General features: G+C 47.3%; 1 protein-coding gene across 2 annotated transcripts in view; it reads left to right on the top strand.

The window, feature by feature from the left end:
- The window catches only part of HK2 (hexokinase 2), a 62,407-nt gene that overhangs the window by 26,868 nt on the left and 13,053 nt on the right, over positions 1-22,486 (top strand). For both annotated transcript variants that reach the window (XM_058683574.1, XM_058683575.1), the window contains exons 3-10: positions 8,489-8,637; positions 13,485-13,604; positions 14,215-14,310; positions 15,126-15,225; positions 15,513-15,696; positions 18,747-18,902; positions 20,168-20,401; positions 21,385-21,689. In XM_058683574.1, the coding sequence (XP_058539557.1) occupies positions 8,489-8,637; positions 13,485-13,604; positions 14,215-14,310; positions 15,126-15,225; positions 15,513-15,696; positions 18,747-18,902; positions 20,168-20,401; positions 21,385-21,689 (1,344 nt within the window). The remainder of the gene's footprint in view (positions 1-8,488; positions 8,638-13,484; positions 13,605-14,214; positions 14,311-15,125; positions 15,226-15,512; positions 15,697-18,746; positions 18,903-20,167; positions 20,402-21,384; positions 21,690-22,486) is intronic.

Below are 22,486 nucleotides of genomic sequence, written 5' to 3'. Positions count from 1 at the left end.
GGTAAGGCTTACACAGATGAAATGATTATAGAATGATACTCACTCATGTAATGCAAGCATATGATATGATAAAAACTAGGCTGCTGATAGGTTGCACAGAGGCTGTTAAAACCCGAAAGGAGCCCTTATCTTGGTTGCTCAGCAGTATATCAACAGGCGTGCAGTGGAGTCAGATCAACCAGCACACAACACAAGTTAGTGGATTTTTATGATAATAAGCCAAAGATTGTACTGATAAGAGGCCTTCATATAATATAGTAGCTAGAGTTTATTGAACATTTACATGTGGCCGGCATTGTGCCAAACACCTCACACGTTCATTGCATTGAATCTTGGCCCAGAACTGTGTGTGTGTGTGTGTGTGTGTGTGTGTGTGCATGTGCACACCCCTGTGCCTTGGGGATTGGAGAGGTGGTGCTGGCTAGAGAGAAGGTTATTGCTATTCCATTTTAACAGATGATGAAACTCGAGTGTCAGGTTTCTAATAATTTACTTGGAATTGTATGACTAATATACGTTAAAACCGGATTTGAACCCCTGGTCTGCCTGCCTGAAAATCTTAACACACTCAGAGCCTACAAAGTATTGAAACATATTTTAATCCTTTGAAGGGTGGTTTCACATCTATGGAGTGAATGTAACACTTCTGTGACTGGAACATATTTCGAGCTTAAGAAACGTTTCCTGAGTACCAAAACACCAGGATGGTGCTTTCCGGTGGTGTTCTGGGAGGTTTGGGGGGCACCTAATGTGTTTATGTTCTCCAGCCCCTTTCCTTCAATTGGTGCAGCTCTGTTTTTCTCCAGTTTTACATTTTGGCATTTGGCATCTTATTGCTTAAATGATCAGAAGACCAATGGCGTAGAAGATCAGATTACCCCATTCCTTGATTGCTGTAGACCCAGCATTGACTGCGTCATTTGATACCTTTAATAACATGGAGTTACTTTATTTCTGAGCTATTGAGTGGGGTCCAGCATTGTATGGTAATGGGGTAGCAGGGATCTTGGGGCTTAAAAAAAGGCTGCCAGTTGTGGTAGTGGCTGTGGTGGTTCCAGGTACATGGGAAATAACATGCCTCAAAACCTGTGTCTGCCAAAGATAGTTTTGCTGGATTACCTATCCAGGACCTGGGTTGGAGACCATGCCATACATTCTTAGAGCAGTCTATTGCAGTATGCTAGCAGGCCCTTGAAAACTAAAGAATAAACAGGATCTCCAACCCAGGGCTACTCCATGGAAGAAGATTGAATGTTCAGTGCAGTCATCTGGGGCCCCTGGAGGTGTTCTTGCTATGGCAGGGCAGGCAGGAACTACTCCCTTTTGGGGCATTGAATTATGAAAGGGCCATTTCAGGGACTGGATGTGAAAGTGTGGATAGTCTTTGACCTACCTCATGGTTCAAGGCTGCATGTGTCTGGCATTAGATGACAAGAGGGGATGACCTTATGGTTGGATATAACATGGCCCTGGGGTGACCAGCCATCCTGGTGTGCTTGGCACGCTCCCAGTTTTAGCACTGAAAGTCCCATGTCAATCTTGAGCAAACAGAGGTGGTTGACTACTGTACATAGTCCTGGAAACCAGGGCTTCATCATTGCTTGGCCCAAGAGTCTTGTGGCATCCTCCTCACCAGCTCTGGTTCTAGACCCGTCGTCCACAGTGCTACTGAAGACCTTTTGAAAACAAAGCTAACCCTGTGCTTAAAATCCGGCGTTCTTGGCATTGGCCTTTGCTACATGTATGTAGCCACGCTGTAGGATCCCTACGTTGCAACCACTCCTGATGTGCCATTCCCTGAACACACCATCAACTTCCACACCCTTATGTATGTCTCCCTTTCCATGTCTGGCAACTTCATCCCATCCTCTCAGACCTGGCTGTCTTGTGTTGCTTCCCAAGAAGCCGTCCTTGTCCAAGCAACCACTCATTCCTTCTTATTGGTGCTCCTACCATGTACTAGCCACAGTGCATCTAACTACTTCCTTTCTCCCCGTCTGGTCAGGTACTGGGTTGCACACAGCACCAGGTAGCCGAGAAGCGGTGAGTGTTGTGTTCAGTGCCCAGTGTTGAAATAGCTAATTGCAGACTGGGAGGCACTTTGTTGGCAGGGCCTAGAATAGATTTTCAGTGTTTGACTCTCAACATAGTGATTTTTAAAATGTTGGTTTTAGTAGTGGACCCCATTCCCAACCTTAAACAAAATGAAATCTTATGTAGAACCCCATATCTAAGACAGTGAAAGTAGAGGAAAGAGATATAATTGGAAGTGAGGAGGTGGGAGGTGAGGTTGTACCTTGATTGGCCTTCCTTGACCCACCGAAGCCAGACTTCACCACCTTCAAGGATCCCAGAACTCTGGGAACGCTGCATAAAAGCCACTTGTTCAGAAAGAGGCTTCTGGAGCTTGTGGTTCTGAAAAAGCCCTGGGGTGAGGAGACTGGGCTCTGGCTCCAACCGTAACCCTGCAGGGCACTGTCCCTTCTAAACGAATGTGGTTGCCTTTGACGAAGGTCACTGTTTCTTCAAAAGACAAAACCAAACCAAAGCTGTTTGCAAGTCACTGTTAGAGCACTGGTGGGCGCAGTGCTGCAAGTGCTGCTGGGAGGAACAGGTGGTGGAGCTATTTTAATTAGTGGCAAGTACTTAATGATTGAAAATAGATCCTGTTGGAAAATTCAGTTGGCCCTTGCCTTTCGTTCCTCAAAAATTGTGTGGACATTGCCAGGTACAGGCCACGTATTTGTGTGTTGTTAACAATGAGGGAGTTATGGCCTGCTTCGACGCATTCTGGTGTCTGATCCACCAACCTGATGGGGACTGTCACGTCACGTTCAGGTGGCCAGTCTAATGCCATTTTAGTTTTCCTCAGCCTTTCCCTGAGACAGGTGAGTTCCCAGGAGAAATTGAAACCCTTTTATCTTGCTGACCTTATGTATTTGATAAGAGCCTCACTGCAAGTGGGCAGAATGATAGTCCAGGATGGGAAATGAGTCAGCAAACACACTCTGCCAGACAGAACACCTCGGATCTTAACTGTTGGGCAATTTGATGGGGATTGGAGGGTGGTGTGACTTAATGCCCCTGTCGCCAGTTCCTCTTCACTGTGTGCCAGCAGCGCTTCTTTGAGTCCTTGTTTTCTTTCAGAAGAGGGTTGGTATCTCTTCTCTTGTCTGGTTTTGGAGGGGAACGCTTTTAATTAGAAGGACCTTCAGCAGAGAGGGCCTGGTGGGAACAGAGTTTCTATGTGATTGTCTAAGATGCCAGCAATTTGTGGCTACAAAAAAGCCTGCATCAACAAGCTTTGGAAGGTTCTGGGCTCCTGGGGGAGAAGGACGCTTCACCTCTGGCCAGAGGATGTGTCTGCCAGCTCCCATTCAAGTCTGAGAGCACTTGGTCATCCAGTAGGCCTGGGGGTGGGGGGTGGAGATGGACTGTAGTCACTGATAAAAGATTAGGGTGTCTTTGCTTTCTTTTTCAGGCTTTCTGAGGCTTATTTGCCTCATCCTGGATTCTGTGCCAGGTCCTCCTCGGCTTCCAGGAACGAGAGACATGGGTATGGTGCAGTGGGATAGGCACGGGCTCTGAGGTCAGATGGACCCAGCAGTCATTTATCCCTGCGTGACCTTAATCAAATGACTCAATTTATGAACTACAGTATCACTTCCTCTGACACCCAGGCCAGCTTGGAGGTTGCTGGTGACCTCTGGCATTATATACTTTTGGCATTATTAAAGAAGAATTCCTTATTTGAGGATTGACAACTTTCCCATGAAGGAACCTCCTTGCTCATCACAATAGAAACTTTGCTAGAGAACCAGACCTGAATTATATGAATCTTGGTTTCAGTTACTTGACCTGAGTCTTGGTTTTTTCATCAGGAAAACTGGGATTTTAATGCCCCATAGGGTTGCTGAGGTAATTAATGAGCTAATGCTTATAAACAAAGTGACCATCACTTAACAAATGTTAGTTTATCTTCCATTAAAAACACCTACGTGTTGGGCTCTCAGTCAACTCAATCTCCCTTATACCTGCCTCTGCCTTTCCATTGTTTCATTACCACAGTCATCCAGATGCCAATGATGAAGTCTGAACTCTGTCCCAGGGACAAGAGAGATGAAGACGGGGTTCTGTCTTCATTTTGCTATAAAATCGCCTTAAAAAAAATAGAGCGGGAGCTGAGAAATTAGCTCAAATGGTAGAGTGCTTGCTTAGCATGTGAGAAGTAGCGGGATCAATGCCCACATTCTCCACAGCTGAATTTTATGAAGGGGGGTCTCCCACCTGGGCCAATTTACACGAAAATGGTGGCCAAGGGAAAATGGTGGCCATGTGGCGAGCAGCTGGGTGCCCCTAGCAATGTGCCTACTGTGAGTGACGGATGGGGTGGGGGAGCTTCAACAACAACAACAACAACAACAACAACAACAACAACAACAACAACGAAATACAGAAGATTAATTTGATCTTTCAAATAAACCTCAAGTGGAACTTCACTTCCTTTATTTTAGCAGCGGTGGTGGCCACATTTAGGAGGAAGGAGTTGGGGGGTGTTAGAAAGGGAGGGCCACTACTGTAATCTTCAGAATTTCTATGGACAAAACCTAAAACCCAGAAACCACAAATACTTTGACAACATAAAAATTAAAAAGTTTCTGCATGCCAAAAATGCCACAAATAAAATGAAAAGACAGATATCCAACTGGAAAAAATAATTATAAATATACAACCAAAAAACTATTTTCTTTAATATGCAAAGAGCTCTTTTAGGCTATTAAGAAAATAACGAATGTATTTTAAAAAAAGGCAAAAGATGTGACTAGAAAGTTCACAGAACAAGGAATTCCAAAGGCCAGTTAACAATTCAAAAAGTGTAACCTTACACAAAAGAAGGAAACCAAGTTTAAAAAAGGAGATACCACTTAGACCAAAGAAGTTGGCAAAGATTAATTGCCACATAACATGAGACCCTGGTGAGAACAAAACTTAGCTGTTGGTTTGTGTGGAAATTGTTGAGAACTTTTAGGCATGAACTTGTAGGCAATGTCTTCCAAATTAAAAACACAACATCCTTAGAACCAGCAATTCCAACCCCTTTCTTTGAATGTGTCTGTTAACAGCCTCCACTGTCTTTATAAAATAAATGTACCTAAGGACACCCAAGAAATATTAATAGTGATTATTTGGAGAAGAAAAGAGATTTGCTTTTTGTTTTTCCCACTTTTGTACTGTTTGGGCTTTTTTAGAAAAAAAATCAGATGTTCATATTTTATTATTTTTGGAAAGTTAAATTGCTTTCTAGACATAACAGCATGCTCAACAATGATAGAAACCTTACCTCTGACCTGATGGTCTCATGTATAAACCGGTTGGTATTCAGACATTTTGTTTAACAAATGAACCATCAACGAGTAAGTGCAATAGGAGATGTTTTCTTAATATGTTGCCTCAAATATGTTACCAGCTATAATTCAGCAGAATGATTTCTCTGGACCTTATTGGGTCCTCTGTCACATGGCTGTGCACTTTAAGAAACCTACTGTGGGCATGTTTTCTGGCCCTAGAGCCTTGCTCCCACCCCCACCCTGTCTAGTCTGACAGTCCCAGGCCCATAGATGTGATGCTCCTTCATGCTCCATCATACACTCCTCTGTCTGCTCTCGGCTTCTGGAATGACCTAGAAGGTTCACGGTGGAGGTGGGACTTGAGCCACTTGAGTAGGTGTAGGTAGGGATTGGAGGGCCTGAGAAGAACTACATAATCAACGAAAGAATAGAACAGTAGTTTTATTGATGAAAATAAATAGTAGGTTTTACTATTTCATGTCCGCCTCACGACCCCTGGGAGAAGTCAGCATTAGGGGCCATGTTCTGTAGGTGAGGTGACATGCTCAGAGGCCACATAGGTAGTGAGGAAGCTGAGCTGGAATTCAAAACAAAGCCTGTCTGCCCATCTCTGAAGGCCCAGCCCTTCACCACTGCTCTGTGGGGGCCTGTCATGCATGGTGTGGGGTGAGCACTAGGAAGGGTCTATCCACTGTCCCATGAGGTCACCTTAGGATTTAGCTCCAGGAGTCCTGGTGCTGGGTCTGCCTCAGAGACATTAGACCCTGGAAGGAGTACAGTCCTTGGCTGTGGTAGTTGTGATCGCATGTGTTTGCAGAAGGGGTGCCGGGGAGGAGGGATGCAGAGGAATGCCTGTTCCGGCAGAGTCTGAAAAGAAAGCAAGGGATGACATTCCTTCCTGGGAACGGAGGCTGGGCTGGCCTTGAATCATGACCCCCGTGGTCGCCGATTCAGCGCATTGCATGCATCCTAGGCTACAGAGTGCTGATGCAGGCAGTTCATCTTTGATTTTCCTTTTCATCCCCCATGACAACCACCACATAGCTTTTCCTGCAGTCTGGCTGGGTTCCCACTACCAGGGGAGGCTCAGAACTGGAGTGCCTGGAAAAGTCGCCCATGGCCACGAGAGGGGCAGAGTCACCCCAGGTGGGGTTGATGTTGCCCCAGCTATTTAACAGCTGTAGCTGGTGGGGTTGGGAGGCTCTCCAGATGCCAGAGAGGGGACTGAAAAGTAGCGCCCCAGAGGAGGAATGCTGAAGTCACTGGGGCAGGTTCCAATGGCTTTTCTTGGACAGGTTCCTTCTTGTCCCCGCTGGTGAGGGTGATTTTGCTTTTCAGTCTGAGAGGCAGCCCTAACAGTGGGCCTGGGGGATGCCAGTGTGGGGGTTGGGCAGTGTGTGGAGGCCTGGATGGAAAGTTTCTAGTACTTATGGAGTGTGTCCTAAGTTCTCGGCACTGTGCTGGGTGTTTAAGGCACAGTGTCTAGTTTTTCCCCTCATAACAACCACCTGAACTATGATGTTCCCATTTCAGAGATGAGGCAGTTGAAGCTCAGGGACTTGCCATGGCCAACATGGCCAGAGTTCTAACACAGGTAACGTGGGCTCCAGAGCCAGGCTCTGTATGTTGCTACTCCCAGACCACAGTTGTGTGCTCTTGGGCTGTGGGTTGTGCCCTCAGGGAGCCGGGCAGAAGTAGCTTTTCTCAGGGCCAAACAGTTATTGCTGCTGAGAGGGCCTGGGCACAGAATGGATCCATGTTGGCTCATTCAGTCAGAGCTTTTCCCTGCCCCTCCCAATCCATTCTGCTGTACTTAAGTGGCTGTCACCCACCTGGAAATGGGCTGAGTGTTGACAAACATGCCAATAAGTGAATTCCCCAGGAAATAATTCTGTTTCCTTCGAGAAGGTGTGGGGCAGGGCAGTGGAAGACTGGTGGAGCCACTGCTTGTGGGGGAGGCTGCTGAGGGAGTGAGCCCACCTCCCCCAGCCCTTGCCTGCCCCGCCAGCCCCCAGCCCTGGCTCTGGCCTCCGCGCCTCTTCAGCACTTTTGTTCTGTGCCATACAATGGAGCGTGTCCCTGCAACCAGCTGTATTATTGTCTGGAATCTGGATGTTTCCTGTCGACACTGCTCGTTTCCTGGGGAGGAGGGACTGTGCCTTCCTGGTGACACCTGAAGATCTTGACCCACTTGTGTTTGTGGAGTCTCCCTGTCCCCCCTTTATCCCCGCTCTGTAGCCTGCCTGCGTGGATCAGCTGAGTGGACTGACTCTTGTCTTACATATCCTTGGGTCAGCATTCTCTCACATTCTAATAAGCCTGGGATCTTTTTGGGGGGCACCTGATTGGCTGGTTTGCTAGGCCTCTTAATTTATAGCCATTGGATCTCATTCGCGTCATCACATGACCCTCTTATCCTGCCATAGGATATTACTATCATTGTATTCAAACATTAAAAAGTAAATTTTGTATGGGGACCACAATTTGGCTGAAGACCCAGGGGCCCATAGGCCTATAGCAGTGTGCTGGGTGTCCTGGGGCACGAAGAGCAAAACTGAGGCGTGGACTCCTGGTACAGAGCTTGATGGGCCCCTTGAGCTTGATGGGGACTTGGCTGAAAGTCCCTGGGAAATAGTTAGCTCTTGTGAGGGAGTGGGTACCCTATCATTGGATGTGAGGCTGTGTCATTGTGTGAATTTTTATTTTTTATTTTTTAATGTTTATTTTATTTTTGAGAGAGAGAGAGAGAGAGACAGAGTGCAAGTGGAGGAGGCTCAGAGAGAAAGGGAGACACAGAATCCAAGCAGGGTCCAGGCTCTGAGCTGTCAACATGGAGCCTGATGCGGCGCTTGAACTCTAACTCTCGAACCTTGAGATCCCAACTTGAGCCGAAGTCAGACACCTAACCGACTGATCCACCCAGGCACCCCTCATTGTGTGAATTCTAAAAATAATATAAAGGTGCATTAAGAAAAAGAATCAGCTCATCATAATTGTTTATGGAAAAAAGTAAGACCCCTTGGCCACTCCATCACTGGGAGATGACCAGTGTTTATGGAGGGACTCATGGGTTTTGAGTCTTGGTCTCTGTGAAGATCTTGTCTTTCCTAAACTAATAGTGGCCGTTCCTCTCTCTATAGAACATGGAGAGTTTCTGGCTCTGGACCTTGGGGGGACCAACTTCCGTGTGCTTCGTGTAAGAGTAACAGACAATGGGCTCCAGAAGGTCGAGATGGAGAACCAGATCTATGCCATCCCTGAGGACCTCATGCGAGGCAGCGGCACCCAGGTATGACCCTTCTCTCAGAGCAGCCACTGGGACTCTGGGCCCCACGGGAGCAGACCCTATTCTTCCTCTGTCTGGGGGAAGGAGACCCTGACTAAGGTTCAGGTTTCCTGGCGTATGTCTGCCTGGTGATCCCTTTCTATGCCTGGAGGTTGAGTGGGGCGCCTCCATCAGGAGAGGTGCATGCGGGCCAGAGAGCAGGGAACATGTGAATGAGGCCCCGGGGTCCAGATGTACTATAGCAGGTGGTGTTTTGATTTGCCATGTCTTTTGAGGTCTGCTTGCGTGGGCTGGTTACCAATGAAAGTCTGCTGTCAGGACGCTGGGTCCACGCTGCCGGACGCCTGTGATTGGCAGTGGTGCTGCTGAATAGCAAGTCAGAAGACACAGTTGTGGTTTGACACCGCCACCTGCCACTGTGGTCATTCTGCAGCCCTCTTTGGTGTATACTTGCTACCATAGCATCACATGAAAATGGAAGTTGGCCCTTTACCTTTGTGGTTATTTGCTCTTTCTCTTCTTGACTGTCTAAAACAGAAGAAGTTTTGCACACAGGGATGGAAGCCTATTGAGAAAGCATCAAAATCTAGCTTTAGGGTGTCTGTCCCACCTGGCACTGCAGTGGACACCGTGTGCTTCCATATTGCCCCAAATCCTGCTTGGTCATCCCCATATCTTTGTGGCTTCTAGAGCATCTAAACAATCAAAGGAGTGAATGCAGAAGAAATGTGAAATCCAAGAAAGAATCCTCTCAGTAACAGCCAGAAAAAAAGGAGCAAGGATGGAATTGCCACTGTGATAGTCTCCAAACATATATTGAGCTTCTACTATGCATTGGGCAGTGATCCTTGCTGGGAATTAAAGTCCTGGCCTCTCCCCTCCGGGGCTTACAGCACAGCTGGACCACCAGGTCACACACCCCACCCCTCACAGAAGGTCATAAGTGGGTTGAAGTGGATGAGTGACTGTCAGGAGGAGGAGGAGGAGCTGACACATGATGACCCATTGTGTGTCAGGCTGAGCAAAAGCTTTTTGTATGCATTTCCTCCTTTTGTCCTCATGCTGGCCCTGTGAGGCCGAGTGTTCATGTTATCTGCTTTATAGATGTGGAATTGCGTTTTAAAAGATTGAGTGAAAGACTTGGCTTTAGATCATAGGGGTGGTTGGGGCCAGAGGCACAACACAAAGTCCGATTGATGACATTAGAACCTGCATCTGCACAGCTCTAGGGGGCTCTGTCCACTTGGTAGGCCACACGATGTGGTCCATGTGAGTGGTGCTTCCTGGAATTAGGCAACATGGTGGTCCTAGATCCCGACTACCTGCCCTACTTCCAGAGTAGGAGGTGCCCCCTGGAGGGGCTGGTGATCCTACAGACAAGAAATCTTGTGGGGCAGGCCCTTTGGGGGCTGTCCCTCCCAAGAGTTCCCCCAGGGGATCCCTTCTACAGAGGGGACTCTCACTGCCACCACACCAGAAGTATCTGGCCAGGTGGTGGGTATCAGCCACGGGTCCAGCATTATTCTCTGCTCTTGGGTGTCCAGGGAACCTGATCTCCCCTTTCAGCTGCTCTGCAAGAACCTTCCTTGGGGTGTTCTTCCTGCTCCTTCTTCAGCTTCTCTCAGTCCAATCACTGAAGACATTCTTGGATGATAGCACTGCTATAGGGATCACTCTCAGCTTGAGCGGTGGTTATTCCTGTTGTATTTTCTACCCAGCGTGTACGCAATGAAAGAGTGAATGGAGGAAATGAAATCCAATAAGATGCCCTTCCAGTGTGGTCACCTTTTCTTAGGCCTTAGAGTTTAGAAGAGGTGGGGCCTAGTGTATGGTTCTCACCACACTGGGCCACCTCCTCAGAAGGAAATTTCAGACCACAAGTAGATCATGTGGGGGAGATACTTTTAGACTCTTTATTTGTCCCTGGGTACAGCTCTGAGGGTAAATCTGCTTTCCTTGTTTTAATGCTGGGGTTGGACTAGGGAGGCAAAGTCCTTGAGACTGAGATTTGAGCTCTCACATAGCTCCAGGACATACAGACAATGTTTATTAAACATTTGAAAAAATTTGAAAAAAAAAAAATTTGAAAAAAAAAATTTTTTTTGAAAAAAAAATTTTTTGAAAAAAAAAAAAAAATCTGAGATCCACCGGGCAGAAACATAAAGCTATTGTGATATTTTAAAAGTTTTGAATAAATGGAAAAGTGCTAAATAAAAATGAAACCTAAGAAAATTAGAAAAAAATATAGGTGTTTATTTCACCCTAAGGAAGGGAAAGAATACTATATGCCTAAAGCAGAAACCAGTTGGTAAGAAGATTGGAATGAAATTTATAGTGGATATTTTAGTGGTGGAATTGCTGGTGCTTTTTTTCCTCCCTATATTTTCCTTTTCCTTTTTTTTTTTTGGATGGTAGGTATCAGTCTTTTAATTGGGAGGAGAGCAAATGGATTTTAAACATAAAGTTTCATTAAAATCAAGACCAAATCACCAAACCCTAAACTTGCAAAGGTTTCTGAGGATCTGTGAACCTGGACAGGGCAGGTTCCTGGATAAAATCTGTCTTCAGGCACATGAACTTGCACTTGAGAGCAGTGAATTGCAAATTGTAATAGTGGTCACTCTAGATTTTTAAAGTGTATCTTATGGGAAGGGGAGTGAACAGATTCTCAGACCAATAAGGAAAAGGAAACCATTCTAACCTTATGAAATGATGCCCTTTGAGACTTTTTATGGCAGGAAGGTATTAGCTCTTTCTCCCAGTATCTTATCCTTAGATCATCAGCTAATAGAAAAGGAGATAGTCTTCCAATTAAGGAAGCTGATGGTCTGCTCTTTCTTGCTTAACCAAGTACTGTCTAGTAGAACTTTTTGCAATGGTACAACTGTTCTGTATCTGCCCTGTGCAATATCGCAGCCACTAGCTAGTTACCAGTGGCATTGAGCACTTGAAATATGGCTAGTGTTGTGACTCAAGAAGTAACTATTAAATTTTTTAACATTTTAAGTGATTAAGATAACAGGTGGCTAGTGGCTACTATATCAGGCAGCATATAATTTAGTGCCTCTTCACTGCCTTTCCTTGTTGGCAACACAGTTGGAAAGGGAGCAGTGGATCAGGGCTGGATGAGGGAAGCCATTTTGCTTTTCCCCCCTTCTAAAGCTCCCCCTCCCTTCATCTCTGATGACTAGAGTACCAGGAAGAAGGTGCTGGGAATTGGTGATTTGTAAATTTTGTCTCTGATCAACTTCCCAACAGAAAATCAGAACTTGTTGAGTATCTATCTAAAAACCCTATGTCATATTAAAATACTTGGCTTTTGCTCAAGGTAATTAGCACTTGTGCATTGGTGATCCTCTTCATGAGAGAGCTTTGTCATTGCCCAATCTTTTTGCTCTTGAGAATGTTTCGGTTTGGAGATTGAGAGTTTCAGCATCAGCTGAGGTTAATTTTGCATGTGATTAGACAGAGGGGCAGGATCAATGCAGGACATTGTTAGAGCTGGCCACCTTCTAGATGGGATTGGCCTTGTCTTCCTGGATCACTCCCACTGAGCATACCCCAGACATCTGGGGAGCCAGTGGGCCTCTCAGCCTACCCTGCCACCTGCAACCTCTTAATTCCTTTGTAAATGCAAATACTTTTTGGGGTTTAGGGCAGTGGTTCTCAAACCTGCTTCAGGATTACCTGGAGAGCCTCACCCCTGCAGTTTTTGATTCAGTAGGTTTAGGTTTGGGCTTCAGAATTTACATTTATAGTATGATGGTGGTGTTGTTGCTGGTCTAGGACCACATTTTGGGAACCTCTGGTTTAGTGGGATCTTCCTTGCTTCTGTCTAGAAAGGAAAAGGTATATTTTCATCCATCCCCCTTGGCTTTTAGATTTTGCCATCTGGTCAACCTGGCCCATGGCACCTATTTAGTCTCTTTGGCCTCTGCTTACTTTTTGTACCAGAGTGCCCCTGGCCTCAGCCTCTAAGCATCTGGAGGGAGTCACTGCCTCTCTTTGAGGATGCTGAGTGGGCAAGAAGGAAGCTATGGGGCTATGGGCCTTGGGACTGAGCGAAAGCCTGGATAATTGTAAATACAGCTTTTTCTTAGAAGCTGTGGGTCCTGCTTGGCATGGTCACAGTTGTGAGGCTGTCCATCCATAAAACCCTATACATTCTTCAGTGCTCTTCGTGGACTTACTGGGTTTTTCATTTTGAAGTTAAAAAACAAAGATGCTTCTTTGAAATGTTCCTAGGAAATTACTTTTCTAGAATGGAAGAAAAATATGGGTTATTGTTGTTGTTATTATTATTATTATTATTATTATTATTATTATTTTGTTAAGTTCATTCTATGAATGCCAACCAGAGAATGTCCCATTCCCTCCCCAGTCACAAGAGACAGGGATGCTAGAATACTTCTTGGCAGTGGGATGGGCTGTCCTTTCTGAGACAGTCAGCTGTGCACCCATGACAAGGAGTGTTCTGGCAGAGCCACCAAAGGATGTTCTGTTCCCAGGGTATGTGATGACTTTCTGACTAGCTTTAGCTATGATTTCCCCTGCCTCACAGGGTTATTTTGACAGTGGTTTGGATAAATAGTTTGAGTGGAAGACAGCATTTAATCAGCACTAACTGCTGTGAAGTCCTTATATGTGTGACTCATTTAATCCCTGTGGTAACTCTGAGGGCAGGTACAGTTGTCACCCTCATTCTATAGGTGAGCAAATTAAGACTTCAGAAGGGATACGTATCTTGAACACATTCAGCTAGTTCCTTGCCGAGCCCAATGTGTATGTATGCTTTTAATCTCCATGTTATTCTCCCTCCCTTCTCATCTTCTTGTGTTGTGTGCCCTTAGCTGTTTGACCACATTGCTGAATGCCTGGCTAACTTCATGGATAAGCTACAAATCAAAGACAAGAAGCTCCCCTTGGGTTTTACTTTCTCATTCCCCTGTGTCCAAACGAAGCTAGATGAGGTAAGATGAGTTCTTTAGACCCTTGTTGCTTCATTCATTGGGCTGGGAGGTCTGGGATGAACTTTGAGCCAGTTGCCGCTGTGGTTTTAGAGGCGGCTCTGATGGTTGTTTGGATGAGGTTTGAGTATTAAGAGTTCTGTCCTTCTGGGTGAGTGTATGTAGGTCTGGGGGGGATGGTGAAGTATCAGAAGTGCGGGGGGGGGAGGGTCTTTATCACTCTTCCCTCAAAGAACAATATGAAATACATTATCTTTATCCCTTGTAGGGAAACAGGAATGAGAAATTAGGAACTCCTTTGATTGAGAGTATCATAATAAAGATCCTTGGAAGAAAGATGCCTGGGGAATTAATGATGAGAGTATCTTATTTTGGCATTTCTATAGCCTGTTCTTTTCAGTTCTTGGGGGCAGTAGGTCATGAAGGAATCATTCATTTAATCTTCTTTCTGGGTCTTTGATGAGGCCCCAGTTTCTTTTTCCTAGGCTAGTCAGGAAGCAGTACAAATATTTAAGCACGGTTGTAGTTTAGCTTAGCTCCATGGCAGAGGTCTCCACTCACTAATGGCTGTTTGAGTAGAGTGGTCAGTGTTCATTCCTTGGTCCTTTTCCAGAGTTTCCTGGTCTCCTGGACCAAGGGGTTCAAGTCCAGTGGCGTGGAAGGCAAAGACGTGGTTACTCTGATCCGGAAGGCCATCCAGAGGAGAGGGGTGAGTTGGGGAGGCAGGAGCTTGGTGTCTGGAGGCTCTTTACATTCTTATGGGTCCACTCTGAAATCTTTCCTAGTCTGTTCCCAAATCAGCATGAGAACCTTTTTGTGGTTCTTAAGGAGAGGTTTTCTCTTCCTTCTCTGCTAGGTTTACCTAATAAGATTTAATTTTTTTCCAGTTTTATTGAGATATAAGTTTACATACAGCTAAATTTAAGACATGCCTCATAATGATTTGGCATCCATATACTGCAAAATGATTGCCACACTGATAATCTTACATATAATCAGATGCTTCTGGGTCTTCAGATTATCACGATGGATAAATAATCTTAGCCTCAGTACAGGAAAAACCCTTCAGTCTTTAACCTGAAGAAGACTTGAATATCATTTTCAAGTAAGAAGGTTGGGATGATGTTGGCATTAGGATGGAATGGGGCAGAGAGAGAACAAGATAAAGGCCTGGTCACAGAAGTTAGGAGGGAGGGAGGGAGGGAGAGAGAGAAAAGAAGAAAGAGAAGGGGAAGGGGACAACAATGACAAAGTGGGCTCTTGTGAGTGCAGTGGTGTCTGTAAACTAGACTGCAGGGCGGTGGCTTCCATGGTGAGGACATGCAGGGTGGGGAGTAAGTTGCTGCTGTCAGACTGCATCTGAGCCCAATTCCCAGCTCCAACCTTCTTTGGCTTCAAGTAGGGTCAGTGAGGAGGCAGCCCTAATGCACTTGAGCTCTGTGCCTTGCTGCTCTTTATCTCCATCTTCACAATTGTAACCTTTTTGTGATGGTGAAGGTCAGAGCTCCGCTTTTATCCCTGTAGGACTTTGATATTGATATTGTGGCCGTGGTGAATGACACAGTTGGGACCATGATGACCTGTGGTTATGATGACCAGAATTGTGAGATTGGTCTCATTGTGGGTGAGTGAACAATGGGTGTGGGGGCTGGAAAGGGAGGAGGGCTCCATGGCCTGCATGACTCTTTGTAATTCATATTAGAAGAGAATGGTACAGTCACTTTGGAGGGCTGAGCCAGGATTTGTGGGTTGGAGGTGGTTGTGGACTGGACCATGTTGGGATACTCCTGGAGCCTGCACTGGGGAATCCCAACCACCCTAGGTGGTCTCAAGATGGGGGAGTAAGAGGGAGCTGGGGGCTGGAGAGAGGCTGGTGTAGGTGGGTGCTGAGCAGTCCCTTGTTTTGGCCAGGCACGGGCAGCAATGCCTGCTACATGGAAGAGATGCGCCACATTGACATGGTGGAGGGCGACGAGGGGCGGATGTGTATCAACATGGAGTGGGGGGCCTTTGGGGACGACGGCACACTTGATGACTTCCGCACTGAGTTTGATCAGGAGATCGACATGGGCTCCCTGAACCCTGGGAAGCAACTGTGAGCAGCACCCCTTGTGTGTGGCGGGCTTGTGGGGGGTGTGTGGGCCCAGGAGCTGAGGTGGGAGCCGGTCAGGGCTGGGGTGGGGGTGGTTCTCACTTTTGCTTTAGTCTTATATCCCCAAAAGGTTGCCGGGGCAGCCACTGGTTATGGGAATGGTGTGCTCATCACAAGCATTGTGACTATAAATTGCTGAGAGGGCTCTAAAACAGATAAAACAAGCAGACAAACCAGAGTGTAGGTAATAATTTGTCTACATCCTTTAGAGCTTTCATTTTAGAAGGTCCTTTTCTAAGTGTTGGCCCTGCTCTTCTTTCTGCCACCTTAAATTTGTAAGTTGTCCATAGAAACAGTCTGTGAGTCACAGAAGAAAAGTCATGTTGAGGTGGCCAGGGGGAGGGTCTCTGAATGCTGTTGTCGTAGCTTCCACCTCTGCCATTGCCCAGAGTAAGAGGCCAGACGGTCGTCTCCTCAATACTGGCTGAGGCTCTGAACTCAGACATATGATAGAGTTGCCTGCGGGCTGAGCTGGGGCCCACGGAGACCTAGGGTCTCCGGTCCCAGCTCTAGGCAAACCCAAGGCCTGTGGAAAAGCCAGCTAAGGAGCCTCCTTGGCCGCTTCCTAGACCTGTGGCCCAGCAGGCATTCTTGGGTGGACAGGACCAGGAGGGCCTCCAACATTTTGCACCCTGAGTGTTATACTCTCCAGCCTGGCTAGACTTGATTTTTAGTTTCTTTTGACTGTTACGAAATATTTCACTCTCATTATTACACCAACATTGGCCCAATGTCCCCTATTAGCAATCTTGAAACAGGGATTGCTGTAAACTCCGAAGGCAATTACAAAATGTTTTGAGCAATTCAGGCCCCCTCTGGTCTATGCTATGTTGCTATGACTATTGCAGGAAAGCCGCTGGCATAGATCTCTGCTTGGGGAGGAAAGCCCAATTCTATAAGCCAGCTCGGCAACGGGGACCCTTTTTCTTTACAGGGAGAGTCCTTACTTCTTCAAAGCGTGGTTTATTTAACTCATAAGCTTCTCCCATGTATCCAAGCATGAGTCCACTTACTTGCAATTTTCATAGGCACACACTGGCTGTGTCTGCCATGGCCGGTGAAAATTTATGGACCCAAAAGTCATTTATTCAATGTCTGCCTCTAAGAACAAGGCACACCCAAGCCATTCTGAGGAGCCATATGCCCTTTAAAGTGTCAGAAGACAGAATTGCCAGCCCAGCCTTGGGAGCACACCACTGGCTCAGACTTAGACAAATCAAAGGTTGGGCTAAGATACCAGAATGTCAGCTAAGGTAGCCCTGAGGTCATTATTGGGCTCCAGTAGGAACTTTTCTCACTCTTTATGTGTTTCTAAACAAATCTTTTTCTTTTTTTTTAAAGTTTATTTACTTTTGAGAGAGAGAGTGCGTGTGCACGCACAAGTGAGGGAGGGGCAGAGAGAGAGGGAGACACAGAATCCGAAGCAGGCTCCAGGGTCTGAGCTGTCAGCACAGAGCCGACCTGGGGTTCAAACCCACAAATCGTGAGATCATGACCGGAGCTGAAGTCGGGTGTTTAACCGACTGAGCCACCCTGGCACCCCTAAACAAATATTTTTCTAAATGTTGACTGAAACAAAGTGTTTTTAAAAAGCTGGAGTGAAAGCTTTTTTTTTTTTTTAATTTTTTTCAACGTTTTTTTATTTATTTTTGGGACAGAGAGAGACAGAGCATGAACGGGGGAGGGGCAGAGAGAGAGGGAGACACAGAATCAGAAACAGGCTCCAGACTCCGAGCCATTAGCCCAGAGCCTGACGCGGGGCTCGAACTCACGGACCGCGAGATCGTGACCTGGCTGAAGTCGGACGCTTAACCGACTGCGCCACCCAGGCGCCCCTGGAGTGAAAGCTCTTATAAATCACTCACACTTCGGAGCCCCACTGGACCCCTCCCATATCTCTATCTCCTAGCTATTTTGGAAAAGGTGTCGAGGCAGACAGACACACGAGGTCCTTAGTGTTAGAGCCAGGCTGCCTCCCCAGGCAGTGTGCCTGTGCTGGTGCTTGAACCCTCTGCTCAAACAATGTTGTGAGCTCTGCACTTAGATCCAGTTCTGCTGTAGTACCTTGTCCTGGGTCTTCAGCCAGTCACTTCCTGAGGGCCGGGCTCCCTCTCTTGTGGGTTGTACCAGGTGACTTCAGAGTCCCTTCCACACTCTTGCTCTGGGTTTCCTCACTAGAGCCCAGCTTAGTTAGTGTCCGCTGGCCCTGGGGGCCACCTCTCTGGGCTCCGGATCATTAGATGCCAAGGAAGGGCCTTCTTTGCCACAAAGAATGGTGAAGCTTCAGTTTCTCTGACACAATTTGAGCTGGAAAGACTGGCTTCTAAAGAAAACAGCATCACCTAGTGTTGAAAAAATGTTAGCCGATTGCTTGGGGGCGGGCCTCTGCCTTTCTAAAACATGCGTTTATCTGGTCCCCTCCCTGCTCAGAAACTTCCAAAATGTCCCACTCCAAGATTCCCAGACCATCTGACATTTAAAGCTCCTAATCTGGCTCAACCTGCCCATCACCCCACCCCTGGGGTTGTGGGTTGTTTTCCAGAAATCCACAAATGATCTTGCAAAAGGAAGACAGTATGAGATGTTGAGTTGCTGGACCTGCACCCCTGATTTAATCTATTGACCTTTTTTTCCTCTTGTGTATAAATATTGAGGTTCTATATAAAGTTTCATCTTAGAAAAGTATTTCCTGGCTAGAGAAAAAAAAAATGTAAAGTCACTTTTACTGCATGTAACTTACTTTATCTAAAATTCAGTCTGTCCCAGAATATGTCGCACATCCCCTGGATGTTTAGTTTGGCTGCTAAAGGCCTTTTTCCTCCATAGTTCAAGGCCCCCCTGGCCTATAGAGATGGCCCAGATGTCCCAGATCCTGCAGCCTCCCCTGAGCTGTCACCTGTCTGCACATCTTACTTCTAGCAGCGCCATCAAGTTAACATGTCATTGTGCCTCTGCTTACATGTACTTATTGTTTGGTCTGTATCTCCCTGCAGATTTGAGAAGATGATCAGTGGGATGTATATGGGTGAACTGGTGAGACTTATCCTGGTGAAGATGGCCAAGGAGGAGCTGCTTTTTGGGGGGAAGCTCAGCCCAGGGCTCCTCGCCACTGGCCACTTTGAGACCAAAGACGTTTCAGATATTGAAGGGTAAGCTTCCTGGTCCTTCTCTCTCTGTTCACTGGATCCCCAGAAGAGTGGATAGGCTGTTGGGGAATGAGGAAGGGGCACTGACCCTTGACCCTTCAGATTTGGACAGCAGGAGGGCCTTGCTCAACATGGGCCATGGCGGGCCTATAGCTTGACTTCACTTTCCAGATAGTCTCCACTCTTGTGCACTACCTAAGTGGCTCATGGTGTTGCATGGGTGGGGGTCGGGCCGGGCTGAATGCTGGAGGCTCCCAGGGAGCCCCCTGATGACTCATATGCATCTACTTTCTTTCCCTTCAGAAGCTCTGACATTTATTTCTCTGTTGGTGATTCTCCAAAAAGGCTCTCTCTTGACACCTTCTTCATAACAGAAGGAGAGGTCCCTGTTTAGAGCCCTGCATGGCTTTAAAATTTACCCATTTAGTTCCAATAGGTAGATCTGAGGCCTGCATTTCCCAGAGCGACATGGGTGGGAGTGAGGGTGGCCTGATTTTTGTTTTTTCAGTTAACAGTATCCAAAGAGTTGGGTCTACTTTCCTGTTCTAGAGACTTCCACTTGTTGCTTGAGCTGGGCCTGTCGTTTCAGGGACCAAATGATGGAGAAGTGGGGATTTGGGTGCTAAAGGGAGCAGTGAAACAGTTTCCTATACCTTCAGATGGAAACTCTTGAGCGGATTGTGCCTGCTTGTTAAGCCCTGAGGGGATGGAAGGATGTATACTGGTGAGGCACTTAGTTTCCCTGAGGAGAGTGCTGCTCACTGCAGCAGACTCTAGCACAGTCTCTCGCATAGATTAGAGCAGTGCCTGCTCCCTCGTGAAAGGCAATGAGCTGAGTGCTTCACAGAGAGAAAATGGGGTGGGCTCCACCGCGGGACACTGTTCCGTCTACCCCTAGATAAGCAAACACAGCATGCACTCACACACACACACACACACACACACACACACACACACACACACACCCCTTGATGTGTGAAGCCATGAGAGCAAGGCCTTGTCCTTACATCATATACCCATAAAAAATATTACTTTTTCTCAGTGGGAAAAAGGGGCACTTGAGCAGTATGTGTGTGGTGTGTGTGTGTGTGTACGTGTGTGTGTGAGATGAGCCTCATGTTGGCTCTGTTGTGTTTTCCCCTTTCTCTACCCTCACTGGGAGATGGTATTGGCTGGAGCTGAACGGTTTCCTTGTCAGCTGACATACTCCCTCCCCCTGGCCACAGTGGGTTGGACACATGCCCACACACTGTCCTTCTGTTTCCTAGGGAGAAGGATGGCATCCGGAAGGCCCGTGAGGTGCTAGTGCGGCTGGGCATAGACCCGACGCAGGAGGACTGCGTGGCCACTCACCGGGTGTGCCAGATCGTGTCCACACGCTCAGCCAGCCTGTGTGCAGCCACCCTGGCAGCCGTGCTGCGGCGCATCAAGGAGAACAAGGGCGAGGAGAGGCTGCGCTCCACCATTGGGGTTGATGGTTCTGTCTACAAGAAGCACCCTCAGTGAGTCAGCGTGCTGGGACCCATAGTGACAGGGCCCCCAGAGCACTTGGAGACCACTGACAGGCCTGAGAGAGACCCTAGTGACTGCCCAGCCAACTCTGGTTTGCATTCTGGCACAGTGGGGAGGGACGCGGAGTTGAGGAGCTCTGTAGAATTAGCTCCCAGCTGGGCATGTGAGGATCAGGAAGGTATGTCCCTGGCAAGGGTTCAAGCCATCTCTGAAGGCTCTTGATGACTGCAGCTCTATCCAGGGCCCCCCTGGCTGGCGGTGGGGGGCGGGGGAGGGGGAGTGCTCTTTCTGCCACCCTCCTGTTTAGGAGTTAGGGTTTCTCTATACTTGTTTCTTTGACTCTCTCATGATTCTGGGTGGGCTCTGCGGGTACTGTGTCTTCTGCCAGGGGACACCCTAGTTCAGCCTCTCTGGCTGATCTGGGTATTGAATTCATCCTGCCTTTCCCTCCATGTTTGGATCCCTTGGGTCCAAGATATTCAAATTGCAGTTGGGACCTGGCCATCTCTCTATTGTACTTACTCATTATCTAATCATTTTTATCTAATAGGAGCGCCAGGTCAACGGGCCTTCATTAACTGGTTGATGCAGAAGGTCTCAGGCCTAGCATTCCCTGGTTTTCTAGTCTAGTGCACATGAATCACCTGAGGATCTTGTTAAGAGGCAGATTCTGATTCGGAAGGGTTCGGCCTGAGATACAGGGTCTTACTACATTACTTACTGTGATTGTGTGAGGTGGGTAGTGACTTCCTACAACAGTCCTTCCCTTCACCCAGCCAGGGCGGTCACAGTTGCATAGCTGAGCTTTAATTAACACGGTGATGACCCTGACTTGGGAGAGTGGGGAGAGGATGATCAGGGTGGCATCTGCTCCTGCAGATGCCTCCCGGCCTTTGAGCTGAGGCGGTGAGCCCTTTGCACCATTGACCCTAACCGCGGACACCCATGTCTTACCCTGTCTTGGTGACTGCAGTTTCGCCAAGCGTCTTCACAAGACGGTTCGGCGCCTGGTGCCCGACTGCGACGTCCGTTTCCTGCGTTCCGAGGATGGCAGTGGCAAGGGGGCAGCCATGGTGACGGCAGTGGCCTACCGGCTGGCTGACCAACACAGAGCCCGCCAGAATACCCTGGAGTCTCTGAAGCTGAACCGTGAGCAGCTGCTGGAGGTTAAGAAGAGGATGAAGGTAGAAATGGAGCGAGGTCTGAGCAAGGAGACCCACGCCATTGCCCCCGTCAAGATGCTGCCCACCTACGTGTGTGCCACCCCTGATGGCACAGGTATGTGGCAGGCTGCCTCCCAGCTCGCGGTGCTGGGCCTGTTTCATGGTGTTGATGCCCAGGAGGACTCCCTTAGCCATGGCGTTGGATATTTGGACCAGAACATGTTTCTTCAGCTCTAGCACTAGGCGATTCTAGTGTTCAGTAAGCTCAGGCAAGGCATTCCCCTGCTACAAACTGAATAGTAATAATGATAAACACTTACTGAATGCTTACTATGTGTCAGACACTTCTGTAAGCGCTTTACACATATAAACTTAATTTTTAACGGTTAACAATTAGTAATTAATTTTGTTAACAAACTAATATGCTTGGCACAAAACTGAGACACTGAAAAATTAAGAAACCTGCCCAAGTTCACACAGCTAGAAAATGGCAGAGCTGGGATTCAAACCCAGGAGTTTTTGGTTCCAGGGCCAGTTCTTCTAAATCCTAGGTCAGGGGTTGGCAAACTAACGCCCATGAGCTACATCTGGCCCACTGCCTATTTTTTTAAATAAAGTTTTCCTAATACACAGCCATGCCCATTTGTCCACATATTATTTATGGCTGCTCTGCACCACCATGACAAAGTTGTGTGGTTGCAGCAGGGACTGTGGCTCACAAGACCTGAAATGTTTACTGCCCAACCCTTTGTAGAAAAAGATTGCTGACCTGTGGTTTAGGTCTTACAAATTAAGAAATGGAGATCTTTTCCCAATTCGGAGAGAACTGACGTTGAGTAAGCCAGCATAGCAGTTGGGCCAAGACTGGACCTTGGTCCCTGCTCTACCCTCTTCTGACTCTGTGGGCCTGAG

Source organism: Neofelis nebulosa, chromosome 9 (assembly GCF_028018385.1).
Source record: "Neofelis nebulosa isolate mNeoNeb1 chromosome 9, mNeoNeb1.pri, whole genome shotgun sequence".
NCBI lineage: Eukaryota > Metazoa > Chordata > Mammalia > Carnivora > Felidae > Neofelis > Neofelis nebulosa.
The sequence above is the reverse complement of the archived record's forward strand: the minus strand, read 5'-3'. Positions and strand labels throughout refer to the sequence as shown.